General features: G+C 45.8%; 2 protein-coding genes across 10 annotated transcripts in view; one reads left to right on the top strand and one right to left on the bottom strand.

Annotated features, from left to right (window-relative positions):
• Window positions 1-16,994, top strand: part of LOC105418387 (ABC transporter F family member 4-like) — a 239,284-nt gene that overhangs the window by 61,425 nt on the left and 160,865 nt on the right. The window lies entirely within an intron of this gene.
• Window positions 1-16,994, bottom strand: part of anos1 (anosmin 1) — a 38,539-nt gene that overhangs the window by 12,824 nt on the left and 8,721 nt on the right. Inside the window, exons 3-6 of the mRNA XM_003961816.3 lie at window positions 8,011-8,073; window positions 6,972-7,194; window positions 1,609-1,793; window positions 1,147-1,276 (exon numbers count right to left, since the gene is read on the bottom strand). Of these exons, the coding sequence (XP_003961865.1) occupies window positions 1,147-1,276; window positions 1,609-1,793; window positions 6,972-7,194; window positions 8,011-8,073 (601 nt within the window). The remainder of the gene's footprint in view (window positions 1-1,146; window positions 1,277-1,608; window positions 1,794-6,971; window positions 7,195-8,010; window positions 8,074-16,994) is intronic.

Consider the following 16,994-nt stretch of genomic DNA (forward strand, 5'->3'; position numbering starts at 1 on the left):
GCACACACACACACACACACACACACACACACACACCGAAGACACAGACACTGTGATCTGGCACAGATCTGTCAGTATTTGGCAGAACATGGAATGTATTTAGACTGTCTGCCAGATGTCTTAATAAATAGCACGAGTTTGTTGATGTCCAGTGTGCGTCCTGGAGGTGAAAGAGACAACACACGCAACTCTACAGGGCCTGATTTACAGACATGAACCGGCCGTTTCAGGACTCGGCCTCTGCTCGTCAAAGCCGCCGACTCTCGACTGAATCTGAAGCCAAACAAGACCGCAGAACAGCTCGCCCTGACTTCAGCGAATGAACGCCGAATGCCACAACCGGCGATTCAGCATGACTGAAAATTAAAAATGAAAAGGTCCCACATGGACCCCTTGATTAATCTTTGCAGAAGATCCGAAGCGGGCCTGGATTATTTCACTGGTGTTCATGTGAAGGCTGCAGTCCACCGATCACATTTGTACGACTGTAGAGTGGAGGACGCCCCTCCTCTGAAGGTCTGGTTGCAGAGCAGAAGAGATGCCTCACACGCCCTCCTCATTACTCCCATTCTTCTTGGCATTGGCAGAAATGATCTTTTCCACTTAGCTCACTGGCTAAAAGTGTGGAAACATTTACAAGACAAGTAAACAAAAGTCACAAGTGTGAAAGAGCTTCATGTTTGACACCAACCCTCATATTTCAGTAATGATCAGAGGCCGCAGCGGTGCGGAGCCACGGGGCTGAACAAACAGCTTGTAAAAGGATCAAACAAAAGCTCGACTTGCTCTAAAAATATGCCTAAATCCTCAGAATAGATGAAAGGTGTGAAGTTCGGCTGCTTCCCAGCTGAAACTCTGTTTCTTTACAGGGTTTGGCAGAAGGTTTCCTGAATATTCTCACTTTAAGGAAGGCGCACCACCGCTCCCACAACAATAACACACTTTCAACCCTTTGCATCTTTTCTTCATCTTGTTGACACAAACACAAGAAGAACCGAGCAAAAATCAGCTTTTGAGACTCCACCTGTTCCTGAATCTTCACCACAACAAATGGAGGCCAGTCAGTGTCAAACAAGAACGTGGTGACCATGCAAGACCACACACACACACACACACGCACACACACACGCACACACACACACTGACCTCTGGAGGACCGGAAGTGTTTGCTGGGTGCGGTGAAGCCGCGGGTCCCGTGTACATTGACTGCAGCCACTCTGAACTGGTACCATCTGCTGGCCCGGATGTCTGCCAGTTGGACACGCTCCTCTGCCGTCTGAGGGACAGATGGGGGGGGAGAAGAGCAAACCGCAGGGGTCAGGGTTCGTGCGAGGTCGCGAGCTCGTTGCCACATCAGTCAGCTCTGCGTGTTTCTCTTTGCCTGACTTTCAAAGACACTGTGACAGTGAGGAATGTGCAAGAGTCTGTCAGCGCAGCGCAACACTTTCCCAGCTGCAGCATGTGGCGCGCTGGGACACGTGAAGCCGAGATTTCACAGCGAAACCAATCCCAAATGCCTGATCAAAAAGATCGAGAAGCATCGGGACAACGTCTGATGTGGAAGGACAGAACGTCCTCGAGGCTTTGGCGTTCCCTGCCGGTTCCCACCTGAGCCACAGTCTCCCAGTCGGTGGCATCGTCCTCGCTGGGGTGGATGCCATAGTTCCAGCGGCGCTGCACCACATACAGGACCGGTTCCACAGAAATGTTGAACTTGGAGGACCAGCGGATCTCCAACTGGCCCGACGCCTGCTCCAAAAACACCAGCTCTTTCCGTGGCTTGAGAGGGACTCCTAAAAACACAGGCGGAGAAGACGATAGCATGACGGCGGATAATATCACCACTGTGTGGAACCTTGTAGGTGAACTTCCAACAGGAAATTTGCTCTTTTCCTTTCTGGGGTGGAAAGTTAAACGACAGCGTCAAAGCCTCTGACAGATACAGGTCTCAGAATGAGACATGACCTCATGGCAGTACATTTAATACATGTTATGGGTTAACAGCATCATTTGTCTCCTGCAACAGGTTGTGAGATTTCCTGGCATGGCTGATGCGATTTCTTTATGGCACTGCTTAGGAACAACCGGATAGACGGATGTTATATAAAGATGGAGAAGATGAGCACTCCACAAAAAAATGAAGCCGAAGCATCCTGGTTGACCCCCTGGTGGAAGGATCTGGTATGGCAAAACTTCCATTATTGTTAGGGGGGGCAAAATAAAATAAAGGGGGTTTTTTTTTCCTTCACATATTGGTTCAATTGAGCCTTATTACCATCCTAGTATATGTTTATTTTTCTGATCAGAGTTTGAAGGTTGAAAAAGACGAAAGATGATTGACAGTTGAGCTGATTAAGTGATGCCTACAAAGAATGTGACAGCCTTCATTCAGAATCCTCCATCTTCATAAAACAACATTCAGCATTGTCTTATTTCATTTTTTTCACACTATGTACGTATGGTAGAAAGTTAATTGCCGTATTAGCCTTGTAATTTATTTCTACTAAGGAGAGGACATAAAAATGGGAGGGGGGCAGTAAGAAAGGAGAACTATACCCCAAAGAATCATCTTTTCAGAAAATCCTTGAAATGTTTGATCTGCAGATCCACTAACACGACTCCACAGAAGGGAGTTGCAGAGCTGCTCTCTCGGACAGTTCATTTATAACATAGGTAGCTTGTTTTGATTTGGTCATTTTAAAAGCCGGAGAAGTGTGAGCACCTCTGTCGTAGATGATGAATTTCACTGTCATCACACGTGCTGACATCATATACATACATAAGAGCGCAGAAACACACAGTTGGAAGATAAACTCTTTATTTCCTTTTTTTTTTTTTTTTTTTTTTTTTTTTTATAAATTGTATTGTACAGTTTAACTATTTTTCATTTATTATCAGTCATTCATTGTGCTATTTCACGATGAAGAAGAAACTGACACCTTATTATGTTTGGCAGGCTAGAATTGGTGCACTGGGACAGTTCTTTTTCTGGCTGTGGTGGTATGAAATATGCTGATGCTTTACATCTGGCCCCAGGATGAGCGATGGTCTGCACACGATGACTCGCTCACAAGTGCAAACACACATTGTGTACATGTAGAGTTCATATGCATTATGGAGATTTACAATCAGCCTTTCAAACAAAGCTAATGTGGCCACGTGCACTAAATTGGCGATTTATCACGGGCAGGGCTGAACCAAACATGCCGAGTCAGATCAAGTCTCTCAAGTGAATTTATCACAATGGAGACGTGGCGAGTTGTTGACAGGGCGCCGAGTGTGGCGATAATGAGATGGAGATTGAAAAAGCGAGTTTAAGGGTACAGGACCGGAGCCAAATACATCCCAGTTCCCAATAAATCACCTTGCACTTGAGGCCATCGTGCTGGTGCTCTGATCGGACCAAGACTGCTCTGCATTTATCAACATCTGTGTGTCTGTAAACATTCTAATCAGAACCGTGCTCTATATGCAGAACACTTGTTCGCCCAACATCTCCATTCCATTCTCGCACGGAGAGCGCGAAGCCACTGATTGATGCACGATGCTGGAAGATGGATGGGGGCCGGTAACCTATATGCATATGGAACTGGTACTTTATTTTATACCGCTGATAACAGCCGGCTGCATGCTAACAGCTGAGGTCACCGCGCTGTGGTTTCGCAGCTCTACAGTCGAGTGTGTGTCTGCGTGTAAATCAAAGTGTCACATTTCCTGCGCGGCGATGCGCGCCGAGGTAACCGCAGCATTCCTCCTCTCCCTCTGTCTTAGCTCATCTTGCACACAAGCACCTCAGCAAAGCCGCATTAGCACCACACACACTCTCACACACGCTTGTGCAACACGTAGGAGGGGAACAAATACACTTTCTCTGAGTCTGATGTTTCCAACACTCTTTTAGTCATGTTTGTTCCAAGAATTATTCAGCTTGTGTTTTGTTTTTTTTTCTCCAATGGCCACCAGCTTATTACATTCTCTGATAAAACTACTGCTGAGGCACAATCAAGAGATCAATCCTCCAACAATTACACCAGCGGGGATATAATTCCAAAAACTCACGCACGTACTGTCATAATAACCGCTCTAATTACAGGGGCTTGGAGAAAACTCCAAATATCGCTCGGAGCACAGCGGCTGAGGACAGATGGCGGCTCGATGTTCGGTCTGACTGCTGCCGACAACGGCTGGAAACCCTGCCAAATTTGATTTCATCCTAAAATCGACAGTTTCCCTCAACCGCACAAGCAGTCGAGGAGGGGGAAAGTGCGTAGAGGGTTGAGTTTCATCAAACGTGATGCGGTTTCATCCAAAGCGCGGTGAGTGACAGTTATGACTGAGCGATCTGAAGTGAAAGGATGAGGTCATGTATAATGGTGCTCAGCACGCGGCGGATCGGACATTAACGAGCACATTGGATGAGGCCTTTATCGCGCTCCTGCTGCACCACAAACCTAAAGGAGCTGCTACTTCTCAGTGAAGGAACCACAGCAGGTAAAGCTGAAGTAACACTTCCAAAGGAGACTAATGGAGTCTCAGATGATGCTGTCAAAGGTGAGAAGGAATAAAGTACAAATACTTCACTAGTAGGACTTAAGTAGATTTTTCAAGTATCTTTTGCTGACAATGTTTCACTTTTACTCCCCACATTTGTACCCAAATTCCTGTACTTATATACTTATATTGTTCCTGCTCTTTACATTGTGAACCGACTGGTTACTTTGGTGATCTCCATGGATCACGAGGTAACGTACAAGACAATCAACTAAGAGGGAAAGCCAAAAGAAGGACAGTTAACCAGAGGAAAGGGATATTCCTTGAGTGGAGGAGAAAGGGAACTGGGTAGTACTGCCGACAACAACGCTTCAGATTTTGAAAAGCAAGACATTCCCATCAAGGTCCGACGTTGGCGGCTCCAAGAATGTGTCTCGATTATTCTCCTTTCATTTGGGAATTTCTCAAAGGTTGAATTGTGTTTTGTAAATTGCGAAAAACAAAAAAAAATAAAATCGGTTGCCCATTTTTGCTCGAGCACATTTTAGAGGGCAAACCTTCCCACTTGAATAGAAAAGTTGAATTTCCAGAGTATTTTCTTTACACAAGTATCTGTACTTGAGTACAGAATGTGAAACTCTGGAATGTTTTTCATGACGTTGATCCAGTTTGAGTCTAAATCGGACATGTCTGGCGTTCTTCCCTCCTCTGACAAACAACCTTATCTTAAAGTTCCTGCTCATTTAAATCTAAGCCTCTGTGCACATTTACTTGTGTTCTGTTCTTTCTGCAGTGATTAATGGGCCTGGACAACCATCAGCAACTAGCAGAAATGAGCCTTGCTGATTAGAAGAGCTGCAAAGGTTTCAGAGCCAAAACAATGAATTCATTCTCTAATTCCTTCTGCTATTTGATTGGCTATAAAATGTGTAAAAACTGAGAGGTTTTTCCCTTTGTGTGACAAACCGATTAAGCTACCATTGGATGCTTCGCAAGTTTGACTTGTGCACAGCATATTTTTATCCACTTTATCCGAAACACAGCTTTACGAATGTCTCGCCCACCCTTGCAGGACAGAATGTCACAGTCCTGGAACTTATTGATGTAAAGAAAGATGAAGGGGCTTAGCTAAACTTCAAAAGACCGGCAGGGGTCCAGTCTCCCTGTCAGGGACATACATGGGCCGGGGACTACAACACACACTTACACACAAATACACACACATCTGAGAGTGATCTCGGTGGGAGAAACGCTCCATTTCTCCCCACTTGTTTGCTAATAGCTTCCAGCATCACGGCTCATCGTGGCGAGGTCCACATACACACTCATGTACACACAGAAACAATTACGCTCTTCAAACCATGAGCGGCTAATTAGACCTTTAACACTGAGGACCGGCACAGGAATTGCATCCATCCTTTCACCAAAGTGCTCGGTGTAATTCAGGGTAAACGCAGCTCTGATGCTGACCCGTCGTGAGCTCAGTGTTTGGACAGAAATCAGTGGGGAGGCTGCTGGATGTGATGGTCTCGGCGCGCTGGATGGTTTTCATTGACGGGCGTGCCGTATTGACATTTTCAAACGAGCGCCTGCTTTCATCTCTCCCTCAATTAACGTGCAGTTCACCTTCAGACCGTGACATCCACCGCAAAGTCCTTTGGGATTTTCTTCCACAATCCAGTACAAACAGCCTCATGTTGAATGCACACGGAGCTCAAAAAGAAAACGAGGGTCCAGTAAAACAGGCCAACGCTTGCTGGAGTCCGAATAAGAACATGCAGCACTACCAGTGTTGTGGTTCAAAGCTTGAACTGAGCTTGTCTTCCTCCCCTCTCGCTGCATCGTCTCCTCGGTTTTGTTATGGCCCCCGGGCTTCCAGCAATTGTTAGCTAAGTGCGTATATAATGTAGCTCCAGCTCGTATCTCCAAGTTCAGAGAGTCCTGGTTCTTGCACAAAGCAACTCAGCAACCTCAGATCTGTTTTACTGACGCAAAAAGAAGTCTTGGGCCCATCTGTGTCCATGAAACCCTCGAGCCCATCCAACACGTTTAAAAAAAAAAGTGATTTATTCCAATTTGCATCAGCCTGAGTGATGTGTGGGCGAAGTACAATACACAGAGACGAAATAAAGATTTATGATTCCGAGTAAGCTGTCAAAAGCAAAAAATGGAGATAATGTGCTATTTACGTCACTGAGATTTAAAATTAATGTTTGACAGAGTGGGATTTATTTGCTCGATAGTACTTATGGCAATTTTGCAAGCTTGATTTTTGCACTGATTCATTACCCAGCAACATGACTAAACAGCGTGGAGGGGGAAGGAGTGTCCATCACTCTGCTAACGAACCGTGCTCATTTAACCCTTTTCAGGGAGCGGTAATTAGAGAGATGAAACAGCGAGCAGATGGGTAATTAAGATGATTGTTGGCACTGTAAACAGACACCACATCCTCAGGTTATTCTGAGCTTCAACGCTACCTTTGTAGAGGTTTTTGGGCAGCTGGCAGGTGTGGCCGCAGCCATTTGAGCAGCACTTCTTCACTGCCGAACACTCCCCATCTTCCTCGCAGCTCTCCACGCAGGCTGCCGCGAACCCGCTGGCCTTCTCCGGAGCTGGACAATCCCCCTGCTTCACCCCCTCCACCGACTTCAGGAACTCGCAGCTCGTGAGACACTCATAGTGCTTTTTGGGAAAGAGCGGCTGGAAGAGACACGGAGAAGGAAGAGAAGACACGTGAGGCTTGGTTAATAATCCTCAAGGACACGTCTGCAAACAGGCACGTCTGAGAGCCAGTGTGGTTTGAAGTGTTTACATTTCAACTGGATGACTGGAGCAACATGTACAATCAATATGGAGCCCATTTACGTGACCATAAATCAGGTTTGGTTTTGTTTTTTTACAGCAAGTACATCCACAGTGACGTTGGACTCTATTTTCTAGTTGCTTTTGAAACCCTCCTGTCTTTTATCAAAAATGGTGTTACCTCCTGTCAGCATTAGCTGTCCAAATGTGAGGGCGGATAAAATAGGCTAATATAGGCCCTTTGTTAAAACTCCCCGATTGTTGTACTTTGTTTTCCGCTTTCCACATTGTGACTGAATCACTTCCATTTTCTTACACATGCACAGATGTAAAACAATGAAATAATTTAGATTAATGGGTACGGTTTACAGTACATGAACAAAGAGTACAGGGGAAAATGTAGGTGCGTTAATCAGATTTTAAATCTAATAAAGCATATCACATTATGCTGTTTACACGATTACCTGAATAATCTGATAACTCCAGAAATTGGATAATAACTGGATTTTTATGGTCATGTAGACGGGCTCATTGAGTCAGTCGAAAGGTCGACGTTAACGTCCACTATATCAACAGAGGATATGATTTGGTTTCTTTGTAGTTGTCTAATATCTGTGGAGAAATGCTGTGATGTGTGTCTTGAATGGCTGAGGCCACATGAAAGCCCTCACACCTGCGTCTGAGGCCGCCGCTTTACTTGTGGTAATGACATACCTCGCATAAATCCTGGCACTGGTTTTCCTTCAGGTCCCAGGATTCCTTGCAGGGCTCCAGGCACTGTGAAAAGGAGACGGGCGTCAGATCTTCAAAAGTCACCGCATCAAAGACGGTCTTCTCTACGCTCCCCCTGTCACTTCCTGTGCACCTTTGCAACAAGAGGCCACGCCCCCTTTTGTTACAGGTGCCTGACATTATAACTTTAAAGCGCAAAAATGATCTTCTATCAACGCGAAGATGGAGGAAAGGGGGGGGGTTTGCACACTGCTGCTTGGACAAACGTCCCGATCTTGACTCCCATACTGGTCCTGGCAACGGTGTCCCGCCCCCACCAAGCGCTTGATAAATGATACACTCGCTTTAACCATGCTGGGATTCCCTTTTTAAAGCACATGGAATAAATTTACAAATGTCTGGCTTCAACACAGGCGAGAAGCCCTTTGCCAAACATAATGTGATCATCGAATTTAGAAGGAAAGTTTACCAATCCTCTTGCTTTTCAAATTAAAAAAAAAAAAAACGGTTCGCCCCGAATGAATCCAACTCAATAAAATGGAATATAACACAAAAGCTCACGGACATCCAGCAGAACCAGACAGATGCTGCCACAGGAAACAGGATATTTTGAGATGGGACAGGGAGAAGCTGGGGGTCTTATGCTGCTTTTCCACAGGAGAGGAGCGAGCTCAGTCAAAGCGCCGAGCCGCTGCCAGCCTGCTTCTGTGCTGCCGAGGGAGCAGCCAAACCACACCGGCCAGAGATCTGCCAAAGTCACTCATTCAACTCCATTTAATTTACACTCATGCACAGGCTACAGCACTTAGACAAGGCGGAGCAGTACATTTTCATCACATTCGCCTGCGTTAGTCTGCTGTGAGTGACAGCGTTCGATTGGTGGTGGAGGGCTGCCATCGGTGGAAGGTCCACTTCTGAAATAATAGTAATAATAGTAACCAGAGCTGAGGTTGTTTGAGCTACAAGGCAGGCAGCGACTAAATGAGGGCACCTACTGTTCGGAGTGTATTTAACACAGAGTAGATGTATTAAATTTTACATCTCCGTCAGGGGGTCAGGCCGGTATTTATGACTTTAATTACCCCATTAACTAACTCTGTCATTATGATGCCACCGCCAGTGAAACATTTATGTGCTTTTTTTATGGAGTATGCTGGACATGCGCACGATGAAACATAAACCCTCACTTCTGGAGGAATGTGGCAGCAGGCGGCTGCCAGCGCTCAATTGCACCTCCGCGCTCAGCTTGCATTTGAAAAAAAAAACCAACGTTATGTGGATGGAGGGCCGGGTGTCAGACCTCCTCCAGAGGAAACGCAAAGATGTGTTTTCTTAATTACTTTAATATCGAAACTTTCTCCGGTGGTGATATGAAACAGAGCGCCAAAGGGAAAGTTGGACCCGGTGGAAAGGACCAATGTAGCTACAGCTGAGCTCCAAAAGAAACCAATGGGACTTTTATAGCACTGATCAGGTGAACCGCCGCTGCACGTAAAAAGGCATACGAGCCTAACGGTCCCGTCCTGGTTATGCCAAGAATGCATCTGCAGTTTTATCATTACCTGCTTTTAATATTAAGCTAGCCAGTGATTAATTGTACTTTCGATTGTGTCCTTTGAGAGCGAAGCCTGCGGTGAAGATTGGCAGAGGCGGCAACCTCAACATCGCAGCCTCGCACAGGCACCACAGTGGAACAATGAGGCAATAGCTACGTCCTCCACCAGTGTCGAGGGGACGTCCTGCCAGTAGACGCACACGGAAAAGCCCCCAAATCCCTTCAACAAATCACTATACATACACATGTAAGCCAGGGGGATCAAGCTCATTTTACTCACTGAATGGGCTTGTGAGCATACGATGAATGCATTCCACCAGCTTTCCTTAAGAATAAATCTTTTTATGGTTCATCGCAATTACAGCCGGGCGGGTGATAATAGAATCATCCTTGACTCGAGGTGCTCGGGCTTGCGTGCCAAGCAGCGCAAACACAACACAGAGTGGTTGGCTGAGTGCTCAGTGTGGTCTCCAATCCCAAGACCCCTCTTTGTTCACTCAAAATTACCCAACTTAAGAACCCTTATAAAGAAACTTCACCTTGACATTTTAATACTATCTTCGATGCCTTATGCATCATAAATAACCCCCTCGCATGTGTCTGGGAGCAGTGAGAGCTCCCTGCAGGTGTGCTGAAAGCTGAAAATCTTTCAGCGTTTCTCCCCGGACACACCCACAAGCTGACATTTAAGCAGGGAGCAGCAGGATGGGCGACAGATGTCTCACCAAAGCTAAAAGGATGGCTGTATATATTACAAGAGGTGCCCCATCAATCAAGCGCCCATTCTCTATTTACAGTTTGGACCTCAGTCTTGAATGGACAGCCACAAGATTCTCTCTCGACCCTTTAAAGTTCCACCTCTGGAGCGGAAATGTTGCTCTGCATTTCCTTTTTATAAAGGTGGGAACTGTGCAAAGAACTGCAGATTGAACACCTTTTGACCTCAGTTTTCCCTGCTCCACCGCCGTACTGTGTCACACTGTGAGGGTCTGATCATCTCTGACCTAACAGGAGAACAACTCTTTCACCGGGGGGTTCCCACTGCCTGAGTTAAGCTGTTTTCTGCCTCGGAGCAAACAGACTACCCGCCTGGATGGAACCCTCGAGGACGGGGCGCCGACACCCTCGTTGATAGTTGTGATAGGGTTTAATTTAATCTAGGAAAACACGCATCAGAATCGCACTGCGATGTATACCTGAGCTGGATACAGCATTTGTGTTGGTTTTAGTAGCCAATATCTAGGTGTAGCCTGAGGAAATCTCCTCGCTGGCAATGCAGCGACCAGCCGTTTGGTTAATACAAAGAACACTGTTAATCATCCTGTGTTAACATATTTCCCACAAACACTATGAGATTTATTTTGAAAGGGAAAAGGGGCCACGGGGTTGTTTCAACAAACTAACGGCGAACAAAAACATCTGAGTGGCCGATTTCCTCTTTGTCCTCTTATCTTCCTTCCAAATAGCGACACATTCTGCAGGGCCAAGTAGGAACATCCACAGCAGTCTTTCACTCCCCATTTCACGCTGTAATAAAATGCACCAGTTGGTACTCTTGGGGACCCTGAAAGGCGTTTTGTGGGACCGACAGGGAGAGGCGGGCTGAAAGGCAGCCAGCGCCATAGTCCATCTTCGCTTGTTCATGGCTAAAACAAGGCGGCCAAGTGGAAGAAGAAGGAGGGTTATGGGGAGGAGAGGGAGAGGCAAGGGTTGGGGGGGGGGGGGGGGGGGGGGTTGTCTGGCTGCTGTGCACAGACATGCCTCTCTCCATCACCAGAGTCTGGTTATCACCATGCATCGTAAAAATGCTAACTGGCCTGCGTGAGTGACTGCAGGGGCATAAACAAGGAGAAGTACATACATAATATGTCAGGGAAATGTTATTTTTTTAGTTAATGAAGCATGAAATGCTACCAGTCGCAGGCGCCCCCAGGCCAAACAATACACTGTGTATACAAAACAACAGATGGGCTATAATTCTCACACACACACACACACACATTCTATAGAACAGTTTGGAGCAGCATATTACACAGTTATTTAACTTTAGTGTTTCGGCTCTTACATCATCTCTTCCCACACAGAATGTCAGTCTAAAGTTATTAGAGGTTGTCGAAATTGTAGATTTAACACCCCCGACCGGAACCTGCAGGTGGTAGCTGACACTCAGGTCACAGCCCTTTGTCAGATATGAAGCAGGTAGAGGCGCACCTGTGTGTAAAGAGAGATTTCCGACCCATTCAAAGCATGAAAAGGTGAAACATAAATACACAATGTTATCGTGAGGCTTTTAAGAGCACGGCTACAGGGTCACGAAAACTTCACCAGACCAATGAACAGAGCAACTTGATGATGGCTGCATGCTGCAGGTTGTGTGTGCGGAACTTTTACAGCAGCACCTGGAGGTCGAGGGATGCAATTATCTTTTGTATAAATGTATTTTTAAGTGTGTTTTTGTCCAAGCTAACCCCGTGATCTTCTGATGGAGAACGCACCGGTGTCTCCACCTACTCATGTGTGATGGAGGTCCGCAGCCCAAAATATAACATTACTGCGAAACACTTTTAGGTTTCCAGTACCCACACGCCGCGGCGGCGGGGGGGGAGAACACAAGAGGCAGAGGGAATAATGGGAAATTCTTTAGCTTACGTGATGTTCCTGCGTGTGTTTTATTTTAGGGGAGTGCTTGTGGCAGCTACAACTGCTCCAGTCTCTCTGTAAATGAATTTAAGCTGATTTAAGCAGGGCTTTCCTGTGTTTTCTCTCTGCTATCCCAAAAGCCTGCAGATGACACCTGCAAGCCATCGATCCAAGCGCCTGTAATCAGCGTAAAGCTCGAGTGGTGCCAACAGTTATTTACGAGGTGCCTTCGCTGCCCCCCCCTGCTCCTCTGGGAGACTCAGATATGAAGAATCTCTGTTGTTCATCATAAACATCATAAATCTCACAACCAGCCTCATCGAGTCGGGCCTATTTTCTGCTGCCCTGATGGGTTTCGCGCCCGCAGCAACCGGCACTCTGCACATTTGTTTCCGACCCTCCTTCCTTCATCCTGTCACTCGTCGTTCCCACCCTGTGATTCACATTAATTCATCTGTTGCCTCCCCCCGACTTCCTCACAGCCTTCGCCGTCTCTCGTTCTCTCTCCCACGTCCAATCTAATCCAGATAAATTTTATAACCCGACCTTGCATCTGGACCATCTGGGTTCCAAATCTCTCTCCAGAGTTGACAGATTTGGAAACATCAGGCTCATGTTGCAAAACAGACAAAGAATGAACTTTTAATCATGTGATATATCTTTTGGAAAACATGGCCAAGGCACTTTCGCCTGCCAGCGATATTGCTCGGAGCTTCCAAATGGTTTTTTTTCTCCTGTCATCATTTCATTGTGCTCACACAGCCAACAGCAAAGCACACAACACAGGTGATGTCACAGACATGTTTATCGTCTTTTGTAAGACAACCGCACAACAATTCCCTTTCACAACGGAATAATGTGTTATCTAAGAGAAGGAAAGGTTGGTCTGAGGAGGGGGGACGAAGATCCAACATCGATGACTGCAAGAAACAATCCCGCTGCAAAAGCCCTTCATATTTAGAAAAGAGGTTTGGTTTTTTAATCTTAAACTTACTGACTGTCTTAACAAAGTCACTGATTTGATTTCCTGACATTCGCGGGATGGCACGGGTCTCAGCCTTCCTTTGGTTTTGAGTCTGAATGCGAAGTCAGCTTGAATTCCGTTCAGAAGTCTCTCAAAAATGAAGCGGCCCGAGCACCAGCATTCCAGGACTTTTTTTGTAGTGAGCTTCTAGATTGTGCCCATCTGAGAATATGATTACAGGTTAACCAGGGTGGAACATTTTTCATCAAGTACTGGTGCTGTGATGGGAATGACGGTAAAATCGAGGCTCCCCAGTGTCCCATTGACGTGCCATTAAGTTTCAAATGATTGTAAAACATCTTGCAAATAAATCAGAAAGAAGATATCCTGATCTCGAGAGGTTTATACACTCGAGGCCACGTTCTTTAAGCAATTGTACAACATTAGTGTGGGTTACATTTGATTCCTGCACCACCATAGACCTACACAGGTGTGTAACAAGCAGACAAAGGTGCAGATTGGGTAGATGGAACAGATTGATAGCCTGCTGGCTCGAGTCTTGAGTGTGTAACTCAAACACAAGCTCATAGTGGTGCTCATAAATATGAAACAAGTGGTATTTCATTGCCTCCTCCAAGCTGCACGCTGCTGTTCTCCACTACACTCTTAAAGAAAAAGGTTTGAGGACACAATACCCAGGATTCATCTGCAGAGAATCTATACAAGTCACTCAAAGGACACGTACAGTTTTTTTACAGCTCGCTGCTGTAATTCTATTTCCTGGAGAGGGCTGCGGTAATGCAGACACAGATATACTGCAGTGGTTTGCTGTGGGGATGTCTGATCAGCAATTACATAAATCTCTGCAAACTAAAACCCGCATGGATGCATTTTATTTACAGCCGGCTGTGTTGGAGCCTGGCATCTTCAGCATAATCGGCGTCAGCTCGCTCCCTAAAGGTGAGTATATGAGCTGTAAGAGTCAGAGACAATCTCCAAGTCTGCAGCTCTGCCTGAAATTGCTGAGAAACATAAAAACTGTCAGTGTGGTTTAAACTGTGTCTGTAAGAAATTATGGTGTAAAAATAGAACAGAATAAAGAGCTGCCAGGAACTTGCTTGATTTGTATTATTACAGCAACAAATAAACATCATTCTATTTTTATTAACTTAGTAAGGATTGCATCATCAGTGGTTTCAATTATGTGGTGAATTTTGACACAATGTGTGTAAATACACTAAAAAGTGCCATTGTGATAACTTTATACATCAGTTTGGTCGTGGCAAGACTTGCCAGACAGCGTACAAGCTAGCAGGTGGTGTCACAGATGTAGCGCCACTTTAATTATTCATTTAAAGGGCAGACAACAAAGAGCTGGTAAGGAATACTGGTGCAGAAAGTGAGAAGAAAAAGAGGAGGAGCAGAAGGGGCAGTGCATGAATTATACATTCAGCCCACAATCAGAGGTGCCCTGCCTTATTTATGAGCAGAAAGCCCACACAGCTTAGCCAGAATTGTGTCACGCCTCCTGATGAATGCAGCAACAGTTTATTTAATACTTAATGACCTCGTTTTATCCGGACAACATTGCCACTCGCCCCTGATCTCCTGCCACATCACACACCTCTTTAATAAGGACAGAGTAACTGCAGAGCCTCAGTTATCACCCACCTCTGGGCTCAGTTTATGTTTCATGACAATTAGACTCAACAGGATGTGTTTATTGCGTGGGGGTCACGTCAGGGGTCTGCTAGGACACGGTGAGCCTCTCAACAGCTTTCTCTAAACCCTGTCACGTTCTCCAGACTCATTATTTACTGTATTTACCCGCTTTGCACCGCAGTGAATAATGTGATGCTGACAGACATGTGAAAACAGGATCAGGAGATAAAATAATTCCTCAGCACCGCAGCATTTACTCAGACTGTCCGGCGGCTTGATTTATTGCAACAATAGTGCAGACGAACTGTCAGCTGAGAAATGCATTTCTGTCAGGGTAACGTCACTCACTGCAAATCGGGGAGATGGTAAACAGGATAAAGGATGTCAGGCTCCTCCGCCTGTCCCTACAGTGACCACTCAGACTGCCCCAATCCCCCCACCCCCTTCTCAAATGAAAGGAGGCCCCGAGATTTTGTTGTCTAAATGTAGGCCAACAGCATGTAAACTGTGACATGCTGTTGTTGAGGCTAAAGCTGTCCTAATCCCGTACTAAAGTCACATTCCACCACGATCTCTGTTTGTTTATTTGACTCTCAGAAACACTTGAAAATCGCTAATCCCACTTCGCCGCTCTAGCCAACGATTACGACTCCTCAAAATGGCGGCTCCTTCCAGTTTCTTTGACTTACAGAGCATTCCGGATTATATATACGGTAACGTTGTGCTCCAAAACAGTCATGCATGTGTTTGCTTTACTAATCATAACTTAAACATCTCGACTGAGGCTGATTAACAGAGCTGTCTGGGACATGGACTCACACTCTGCTAATCCATCATCCTAAAACTTTTGCACATAATCTGTAGGATTTATCAGCAAGATGCAGCAGCTTTGAGTGGAACTGGGATACGCTGATAAGCCCACATCTGCTAAGCACATCAGCTTTGAGACGTTCTAATCTTCTAATCATCGATGTTACTTTTGGCTCGGCTGTTTTTGCAGCATCACATTGACGCAGACTGTAAACAAAGCTGCAGACTGATGTTTAATGCACATCTTTTAACACCTGATGTGAAGCTTGGGGTGGGCCAGCGGGGTGCAGATAAAAGGTGAGCAGGCGTTGTGTGATATTCAGCCAAACTATTCCCAGAACACGGATAAACACTTGGATAACGGCAGACTGCCTCAATGTGGCTGGTGACCATCGCTAAAAGAGGATTTCACAGTAGCTTTGATTACAATAATCCTTCTAGAGAATAAAATCCTGTATTGACAGAGAGCACACGTGAAATCAAGCCATCTGTGAAAAGGCTCCAAAGATGTATGGATATTATCCTTAAAGCCCGTCTGGTTGAAGAAATGAGGGTCTCCTTCATCACTCAGGGGGTGTAGCATAGATGAGATCTGATACCGAAGAACCGCTGCTTCATAACCTGCTCTCTAGTGGCCATGTCCTTGGATTTTTCGTTCTTTTTTTTTCTGCTGTGGGGGGTTTCCTCACCATTCCTCGCCACCCACCATGTGAATAATGAGCTCCACAGATAGCAGCCAATGAAGCAACCCCCCCCTTCAGCCAATGAAACTTAACAACCATGTCCAGATCAAGTCCTTCCTGCTGGGACTGACCAGTCTGGCTTCACACTCCTCCGCTGCCACCCACACACACACATGCGTGCACAAACACACACACACACACACTTCCATACCCATGCTTCCTCAAATTTTATAGAATAAATGCTTTTTAGAAATGACACAAAAGCCTTTATACAATTCTGATGAGTGTTTCTTCAGACAGGGAGGAAATATTGACCTGGCCTCCAGTCCAGCTTGTTTAAAAGTGTTAGTGCAGGTAATGAAGCTAACACGGGAGGTGAGACCAGCGTCTGGCCTCAACGGGACCAAAAGGCACTTTGAAGTCTGTCTAAGCAGCCAACAATCTGAGCCATGGCCAGCTGTAAACCTCCACGAGCAGCCACAGTTCATCACATCTTTTCAACATGCCTCCAAATAAACTACCTGACCGCCAAAGAAGACGTGGCCACACAAAAGACTTGTAAACACCACCTCAAAGCTTCCAGCGAAAGTGACACGTCCAGAAAGACGGGAGTTTTACGCCTTGCTTCTGATTTCATTATACAGGTTCAACT

This window comes from Takifugu rubripes, chromosome 1 (assembly GCF_901000725.2).
Source record: "Takifugu rubripes chromosome 1, fTakRub1.2, whole genome shotgun sequence".
Taxonomy (NCBI): domain Eukaryota; kingdom Metazoa; phylum Chordata; class Actinopteri; order Tetraodontiformes; family Tetraodontidae; genus Takifugu; species Takifugu rubripes.